The 9,475-nt window shown below is 46.7% G+C and overlaps 1 protein-coding gene across 1 annotated transcript; it reads left to right on the forward strand.

Annotated features, from left to right (window-relative positions):
* Nucleotides 1-891: 891 nt before the first annotated feature.
* BJ212DRAFT_1336353 (glycoside hydrolase family 79 protein) lies at nucleotides 892-3,890 on the forward strand. Its single transcript, XM_041334941.1, has 13 exons — nucleotides 892-1,442; nucleotides 1,500-1,512; nucleotides 1,565-1,730; nucleotides 1,798-1,885; nucleotides 1,933-2,039; nucleotides 2,086-2,102; nucleotides 2,154-2,299; nucleotides 2,356-2,419; nucleotides 2,467-2,782; nucleotides 2,839-2,848; nucleotides 2,908-3,208; nucleotides 3,257-3,311; nucleotides 3,358-3,890. Exons 1-13 carry the CDS (start codon nucleotides 1,133-1,135, stop codon nucleotides 3,748-3,750), a joined length of 1,986 nt encoding a protein of 661 aa, XP_041195988.1. The 5' UTR covers nucleotides 892-1,132; the 3' UTR covers nucleotides 3,751-3,890.
* The last annotated feature ends 5,585 nt before the right edge of the window (nucleotides 3,891-9,475 follow it).

Consider the following 9,475-nt stretch of genomic DNA (forward strand, 5'->3'; position numbering starts at 1 on the left):
AATGACAGAAGGAAGCCGTCTTTCTTCGTTTTGGTCTGCCCAAAAAAAGACTTGATACACAAGCTTACTGTTGCATTTGCTAGCCGTCACAAAAATAACCGGCAAGACCCTTCATTGCGTCACAATTCAGTTTAAGTCTCAAGACGTATGACATAGGTGGCTGCCACTGGAGGCCAATGACGGGTGGTGGTTAAGCAGCGCGTCCTGAAGGTGCGGATCGCCTGGCACATTCCACACAGGACGAGTTGCAATTGGTTCCAGCCACAGCAATTAGTAATACGTCAAGATTCCATAGTTGAACCACAAGCGTTCGATCGTCCTGAATGTACGGCCACTTGAACATTGTGGCATGCGTGGCTCATCAAGAGAAGCGCGTCGCGAGCGGGATGAAGTGGTTAAGGTCCGTGAGCTTATGTAGGCTCGAGGCCTGAGGCCGGAGGAATGGAAGTGGAAGCGGGAGGCTGAACTTGATCGATGTGGCGCGCACTGGACCGCTACAGTATCTGATGAAGTTCTGAACTGGGTGTGAAACCAGTGGCAACCGCCCTTATCAGGGTCGCTCGAGCGCTTCGAGTCTACAGACATAGTGGCTGCGCCGAAGCTCGACAGCAATGTTGTCAGGTTTTAAACCGGGCAACTCAAATGTTGATATCGCTGTTATTGGTCTTGACGTTCTTGTGGTCCATCCAGAACAATTCGGCGTCCTTCAGCAGAGTGATTAGGGAACAAGTATTGAAGGCTTCATCGAAGAATCTGTCGAACTCGGTGAAAAGGTAGTAGATTATAATGGATTATGAACATCGTTACAAGCAGGCCACTCAGAAGGTTTTTTGGCTGCAAAGCTCCCGAGTAATCATTTCATTTTGGTTGCCCTGCCAGCTGCTGCGTGGAGGTTTGTAATAGAAATCTAATCAGATGACTGAATACTAGTTCGGTTCGATGCCGACTACCGTATAGTATGAAGTATTAACGGCCTTCCATTGTAAATTTGTTTATTATACCCACTGTGCTGGCCAGGGCCTGCAGTCATTCGCCTCGTTGCTTTGCCACGACCTCCTCCATTACTCAGTGGTTACTCCTTGTTCTCGTCGCTCACTATTACTTTCTCTGATTCTTTTCCAATACGACTTCCATGCGATTATTCCACCCTTTGGCTTTTTTCCTTGTCATCTTATCATCCCTCGTCAATGCTAGCGTGACGGTGTACCACCAAGTTCCATTTGCAGATTCAACTGCTACTACCAGTGCAGCTTCTGCAAATTATACCGGCGCTGCAGCTTATGATCCTACCGTACTAACACCTCCCCCCGTTCCTGCAGGGTTCACAACACAATTCGGAATCCAGCTTTCCAGTTCGTCGGCAACTATGCAGGGTCTGAGTATACCCCAGAAAGGGTCGTTCATGGGTTTCTCTATTGAATTCACTGTCGTCAACCAGATTTGTAAGTCCAATCATGTCCCATCCAGTAGTTATATCTACTGATCACAAATGTTTGTAGTCGGTGTAAATGCGTAAGTCCTGACGAGGCTACTAGGTTCACATACACGAACTTATATGTCATAGCACGTATTTACAGGTTCCCTTTTTAAACCTCATGGCCCTCCTTCGCGAACGGGCAGGCGAAGTGCACATTCGAGTCGGAGGAAATACCCAAGAGACTGCAGTCCTCGTCGATAGTCTTCCTGGAGGTGTGATGGTAGCCAAAGAACGTGGCACTACGACTGATGTGGTGCGTGCAATGTGCATGATCATTGTCGATTACATCATATTTAATTACTTCTTTCTGAATGCTTCAGACTGCCACCCCAACACTTCTTTACACGGCTGAGGTTTTCTACACAATGGCGAACATATCGGCCCTTGTAAATACAAAATGGTTCCTTGGTAAGGCTCATATAATTTACTCCACACCGTCAATGACATTGGCGTAGGGATACCGTTCAATGACACAAGTAACCTACGACTCGCCATCGCGGAAGTTGGCGAAGCTGTGTTGAGCGGCCCTGGATATTTGCTCGGGTTTCAAGTTGGAAATGAGGTATGTCCTCTCTATATCTCGAACCAATCACTACTCATCACCGCAGCCCGATCTTTATGCAGCGTTCGTGGTCGTATTTTGTTCTTTACTCTAAAATTCCGACAGTTTCATCAGGCACGGGGTCCGACCTTCCACATACTCACCCTCTGACTACTTCGGCGATTTTGGCATAGTAGCTGCCGCCGTCAACAACGATGCCAATATTCCTGTTAAAAACAACTTGGTTGCCCCATCTATCACAGGCCAATGGACTCCAGAATGTTCGGTTCTAATTATATTCTGTGCTTGATACCAAAAACTAATCCAATACCATCAGCCGTGTGGGATACCGGACTCATTGGATCCTATTCTTCAAGCTTGGGAGCGCTGGCAGTTGAACAGTGAGCTCTATCTGTGATTTTTTACACAGTTTCTCAAGTTTCTAAAGTTACCCAACCGATAACTGCTTCGCTGAGTACGGCATCGGTTCTCCTGTCGTCCCACAAGACGTGTTTCAAAACTTCCTCAACCACACCTCTGGCATCAATATCATTGCTCCCTATCTCAACTCCACCAGTTATGCGCAAGCCAGTGGATTGCCCTTCATCATGATGGAGACCAACTCAGCATCCTGTGGTGGCTTACCAGGGATTAGTGATGCCTTTGGCGCGACTCTATGGGCACTCGATTATGGCCTTCAGATGGCTTATAGCAACTTCTCGGGCGCAATGATGCACGTTGGTGGACAAGATGTGTACTACAATGTAAGTTACGTGTTCTAAACCCTTTGAGGTGTCACTGAGCCACGCACCCTGTCCAGCCTTTCACTCGTGAGCTCTCCCCAGTTGAAAGCAGCTGAGAGAAGGCCATACTTACATTTCTTTTGTAGCACCTCCTACGAACCAGTCGGCATACCACCAATGGACGATTGGCTCTATATTTTACAGCACAATTGTCGTCGCTGAAGCGTTCGGACCCTCTGGCAACGCACAAATTATTGACCTGCAGGCTAACACCGACAACATGTTTACCCCTGCCTACGCAATCTACGAAAATGGTGCCCCCGTGCGCCTTGTACTACTCAATTACGTATCAGATCCGAGCGGTGCGAGCGATTATACAACAACAATTTCCATAGGCGGCTCGGCAATTGGACAGAGCAACGCCACGCCTGCACAAATACAAGTCAAGTACGTGTTCCATAGTATCACTACTCGCTAAACTAATTCCCATCTTAGATATCTAGTGGCACCTTCCGTGTCAGAGAAGTCCAACATTACGTGGGCAGGCCAGGTGTGTCTGGTCACCATTTTTTTTCGTTTACTCATGTCCTTTTCAGACCTTTGGTGGGACCTTCGAGTCTGATGGCCGCCTAACGGGCTCAGAAAACGTGCAGACAATTAACTGCGACCAGTCGTCTAATACATGTCAAGTGACTGTCCCCGCCCCTGGCGCCGCACTCGTCTTCCTCTCCTCCAACGCATATGCAGAGTCAGGGAACCCCTCCACCCAGACATTCTCTACCACGGCGGTCACGAAGACGGCGAATACAGCAAGGGTTGACCCGAGTGTGCTGGCAACCTCGAATGGGATGTCGGGAGCTACATGGGAGCCTGGGAGCACGAGTAAAGGGGACATTGGTGCTGGCCTGAGGAATTCACTTTCAGTTGTTTCTGTTGTCGGTGCAGCTGTGCTGAGCACTGGCGTGTTATGCACATGGTTCTGGTCATGATGTTTTTACTTAATTGTTGGCACTAAATGTACTAGTAGCGCCACCACAGATGTCCGTCACGATGTTCATGTTACAATCAAAACTCTTGAAACTGTATGTTGCACACGATGACTTCAGGTTGTGGGGTATGCAGCTGTTCATATGGACTGGGCAGGTTTGGATGCTGGAGCGCTGCCAAGAACTCGGTTGGGGTGACGAACTGAGGAAAAGTGTCACAGTTGATATCCCTGTCCAGAGCAGGCTCAGCAGAGCTTACGGTCGCTGATACCGTTCATTTGTAAGTACTTATATGTATTGCCCGCCATGTCGATACCTGGGCTGCTCGATATATGCATCTTCAAACTCGAAGGTGAGCGTGATGCAAGGCTGAATTCGGAGAATCCATTGTGTGTACCTGAAATGGGTATTTTACAGTATTTGTAAAGGAATTGCAATAACTTCCCGGGAAAAGCCCCACCGTGCATTTTTCAAAGAGGGTATTTACGTACGTTGATTTGTCGAGAAATCTTTCAAATGTCCCGCATTACCGTATCACGTTGTATTCTGAGGTATTGCGCTGTGTAGCAATTATGTAAAACGTTCTGGATGTGAACGTTGACATTAATATTGATGAGCAACGTTATGTGTGGAACAGGTGAACGGAGAGTGTAATTGTATGGCGGGAAGTCCTTTATTATATATAGGAGGAAATGCATAATATTGTAGATTTTGGAGTATATCGTAAATGTTTATGAAATATGTGTACAGTGGGGAGACTGACTTCAATATGCTCTCTTGGGGTACCATATGTGCGAGTCTCCGAACTTGGCCTCAATACCACAGATGGATATTAGAAGGAGAGTATTGCATAGTCTACTACCTCGTCGTTTTGCTGGGAGGCTGCACCGAAGGCATTCATTATTGTACCGGGTATTTTAAAATTTTGTTCCTCCGGAAATCAGGCTGTGTAGATCAGTGTACACCAGTAGCTCGATATTGCTGATCCTTCGGACTTAATATTGGTATTGGTATAACCGGCTGCGAAAAGCACAGCAACGAAAGTGCAGGCGCTGGGTTGGTCTGGGTTTGAAATTCGAAGGAACCCGAATGATGTCACACGAACTCTGTACACTACCTCGTTATAGTACTGTCTCTCTCCTGGTGGCTAATTCCCTTGAGTCCACTTATCCGGGCATAGGGTTTAGGATATGTACAATGGGTGTACAGCGTTTGAAGCTGTTCAAAGGAACCGGGTAGCAGGACCCGAATGATAACAGGGTACCAGAAACCAAATCAAAGTCTACTTTGATTCATTAATCTAACACTTTGACTATTTTCTTGATTTCGCATCGCAATACTTACTTGAATCATGCCGATTTGGGCGATACAAGCGCTGAACGGCGGTATATCTAGCACGAACATCAGATCGTTATAACCCCCAACATCCCCCACTCGCCCACACCATCTCTCGAATATGACCATAGTCTCAAATGATCCCAATTGGTGGCCGATAATCAGTTCGAATATTTCTTTCAGCTATTGGATGGGTTCGTCGCATCAGTCGGTGATGTCTCGATCTAACAATGACTTGTCATTTCACAGTTGCCGCCAGCGTCGTGGTCGTATATGATTGGGGTGAGCAGGACAGTATTCGAAAACCACCGATATTCTCATGATATATCCAGTCCTAACACTCGGACAAGAGGTAAATCGATGTTATCAACGGATCAGCCAACTTGCTAAGAATGGTGTCATAGATTGAACTGATCTGGGTGAGTGACGGAGTCCCATATCAGAAGAAAAGCAAAGGAATACAATGAATTTGGGGTAGAGGCAACGCTGGTCTCTGATGACTGTGCTGTATCTCGTTGTTCGTACCATATGTCATGCTATAGCGTGGTTGTGCTGATTCTAAAACGTTCTAGATACGCTATATTGGACTACCATATTCTGTGTATGTGTTGTGGCCAACAAATTGGCATATGCTAACAGCTCATCTCTGACCATAATCAGTGCCGATTTTCTGGGTATGTCTCATATACACTGTTCGATTCTTCTGACCAGCGGCACACAGGAGCTATGCCATTGGTCTCGTTGACAGATGCAGTGAGTATTCCGCAACCATCTCATTCCCATCCGATATATTAATGGATACATTCATTTGTAGGGGTGAGTGTGATTCTGACTATTGAACCTGGCTCAACATAATGACTCGATAGATGTGAGTTCGAGTGTTTGGTCCTAGGACGAGGGCGATCGCTAACTAGGTATTTCAGGCACTATTGTGTACAACGTAATAAATGGGATAGCTGTGGTCGTACCTACCATGTTGGGCGGTCAGTTCCCAGCTGCAATACCTCATTGATATTGACTCGACTGAAACACGATGCAAGTCATCATGATTGCTCGGTTGCATGCCATGTATCAGAGATCCAGAATCATATTTATCTTCCTTGCGATTGTCTTCTTGGCTGTAATCATCACCTGCGGAGTAATCACAGCAATAGGACTCAGGGATGTTGTAGTGGGTAAGCTTTACTTGTTGACTTTAAAGAACATAACTCATTGGACGAACACCAGTTGAGGTGATACTATCTGGCACGCATGCATGCGATAGTGGATTTGAGGGGGATGCCCTGCTTCTGCCCTCAATGGTTTGGATGCTCAACACTGTTTGGGAGGTCCTCGCACTGTGTCTTTCAGTCTGGATTGCTGTCAAACACTTCCGTGACCTGCGACGACTCGGCCCATCAACAGGATCGACCATCGGGGACTGTTTCAGAGTGCTTATAAAATCCCACGTGCTTTATTTTGCATGGTGAGCTTGTAATGTGACCGTCGTTATCTTTTTCTGCTCAAATTCCGCACATGCCAGCTTTGTTTGCGTCTCTTGCCTCCAGCTTAGTGTTCTCTCTCCAGAGTTGGCGGTGCGCCGACCTGTTACTGACATCTGCCTGTAATCGCTGCTCATCATTTCTGTAGAATTCAAATTCTATGGGAGCTCAGATAGTCAATGGTGTTGTTCAAATTTTAGGGGTCGTGCAGATGTTTGTGCTGGGTCCACGCCTCATCATCGGCATTCGAGAATATCACGCTAAGCTCGTAGCTGAATCCGACGCAGAAATCAGCATGATTTCGATTGTCTTCCAGGATCGTGTACATGTACCAACTAGCAGTGTTGTGTAGAGAAATGCTTGCCGAGTGTTCTGCTTGGAGGAGATATTCGGTCGAGGATCCGTCGTAGTATTTATTTTAGTTATGCTGTTTCGAAGTATATTTGAGACGAGGTTTATGTAGACAAACCCGCTTCTCATTGTATCACTGCTAGAAGTCAGTGAGCCGCCCGTCCACACTTGTACCAAGTGGCAAGCTGAAATCATCTGGAGTGTCTAGAAATCAATACAGTCGATTCCCAGACAGCTGATTCTCGTGTTTGCGGAGTTCCGTTGTCTGAGCACACATAGCTGATAGTTCATTAGTCTCATATGCGGTTTCATCTATCCGGGCCACGGAAAAGGAACAGGATTGAATCGCGCGGTCTATCACGAACGAGCGTGGCAAAGAGATAAGGTATGTTGAGCGGGGAGTAGAGAATTAGAGAATCAGAGCTAACTATTAATGACATCGACCACGATATTCTGGAATTGCATCCATACACACGTTGATCGGAGCCGCACCATCATAGTATTCTGCCTATGCAACTGCAAACTATGCGTTGGGTCTGTGTCCTTGCAAGATCTGCTGGAGTTTACCCCGCCAAGGATGACTGTCAGAATAAAGCACCAAACGAGATACGTACATACATATACCCATCATTGACACTGACCCTAGAGCCAGCAGATGATCTATGATCAGAACGACAATGCGTCGCTTCATGTGTCTATCTGGATCGACGATTTTAGGTATCGATGGGGACACGAGGTACATCGATGGCGGGAAGTTTCTTTGTATGAAGGGAAGGCTTAGATATGAAGCTTGGGTGTTCGATTATGGCCGGATGGAGGACGAAGTCTATGGGCGCACAATGAATCAGAAGAGTAGGATGATCAGATAGGCTAGATAAGGCTCCGATTAGACGCACAACTTGACGGGAGGGCAAGGCCACCTTTGTCATCCATCTGGGCCGCAGAGGAGTGCCGAATCATGTGTGAAGGGTAGAAGCAGGGCGTCGATGTCCTGGAAACCCCAGTCAATTAATTGGGTGCCCACCATCTGATTGAATCCACTTTCACATAGTCACGTCTGCGACAACAATGTTCTTGTTTCAAGCACGATTCAACGATACAGTGTATGATTGAATTAGAAAACTTACGGCTCGAGTATTTACCTCTATCACAGATGCGCATGGCAAGGAGATGTGATGAGCTGAGCGGGGAGTAAGCGCACCCGATAAAGTATCACCAAGGCACCACTTGTCTGAGCACAAAAAAGTGTGCAATCATCTATCTGGGCCGTACATGTAGAACAGGATGCAAAAGTTCTGTGAAGCAGGAAAGTCAAAACAGCCGTGTATCTGAGCTCAGACAACTGATAGCCCCAAGGATTTCACAACCATCAAATCAATTCGAGATCTATCATCTATGTGAGCATAATGAAAGAAGGAGAAGGGACCATGATGAGCAGAAACCCAGAAGAGTGATGACACAGTGCCCCTGGTTCAGCCACCATGACACTGCCATCTGGACTCGACTCAGGTAAATGGAGAAATTATGTTTATGAAGACGAATAAAGTGAGGGGAATGACGGATGGTGTGCGAGGAACTAGAGAGAAGGAGTAGCGTTGAATTAATGGCAATGATTCATGATGCTAATGAGTAGAAGCCGAGATGGCTGATAAAGCAACGAGTCAGCTTCGTGGTCATCACCATATTTCCCATATGGGCTGTCCGTGTGAGTGCAGTGGGAGGTGCTGGGTCGCGGGGAGTCAGAGCGTATCCTGGATGAAAGTTCACGGAATATGCTTACCTTGTGTTGACGAGGTAGAGCAGTCTCGCAAGAAGAAATGGCACGTAGTATGGCAGTGAAGACGACACTATGGAACTTAATATTATCCCAAGTAAGCTCATTTTGCGTGCAAATGAGCAGAGATATAGAGTGGGGGTGATGACGATCGTAGTAATAAGTGAATATTTTTACGAGATGAGGGCGCGGGCGGTGTTGCTGTCGAGACTCGACGTTGCAAAAAGACACTCTAGATAGTTCCCATAAATGAATATCGATGCTGTTAGATCGGAAATTGGCTAACAGAACGTATATGTGATATAGTTACATGCATTGGATTTGAATCTGTGGTTAGTAGGGAACGTTGATGATGTACCGCGTGGCCAGAGGGCAAGAACCTTACTCCGAGAGTCGGTTCCTTCGAACAATTTCAAACCCAGACCGGCGCTGCACTTTCATTTCCGTGCTTCATGCAGCCTTCTCGAGCTATTCATGGATGTATCATGATGCCCAGAACGCTCAAAATCAAGTCAGAAGGTTTCGCAACATCGAGCAAGTGTACAGTGATCTAGCTACGCAGCCTGGTTTCTGAAGAGCAAAAATACCTGGTACGACGATGAATGCTTTCGGTGCAGCCTTCTAGCAAAATGACGAGGTGACAGATTATGCGACACTCCTTCTATTTGCGGTATTGAGGCCAAGATCAGAGACTGGCGCATATGGTACCTTAGGAGCATATTGAAGTGGCAGTCAGTCTCCCGCACTGTATACGTATTTCATAAACATTTACCTCGTTATAGTACTC

This window comes from Suillus subaureus (assembly GCF_016647635.1).
Source record: "Suillus subaureus strain MN1 chromosome Unknown BJ212scaffold_7, whole genome shotgun sequence".
Classification (NCBI taxonomy): domain Eukaryota; kingdom Fungi; phylum Basidiomycota; class Agaricomycetes; order Boletales; family Suillaceae; genus Suillus; species Suillus subaureus.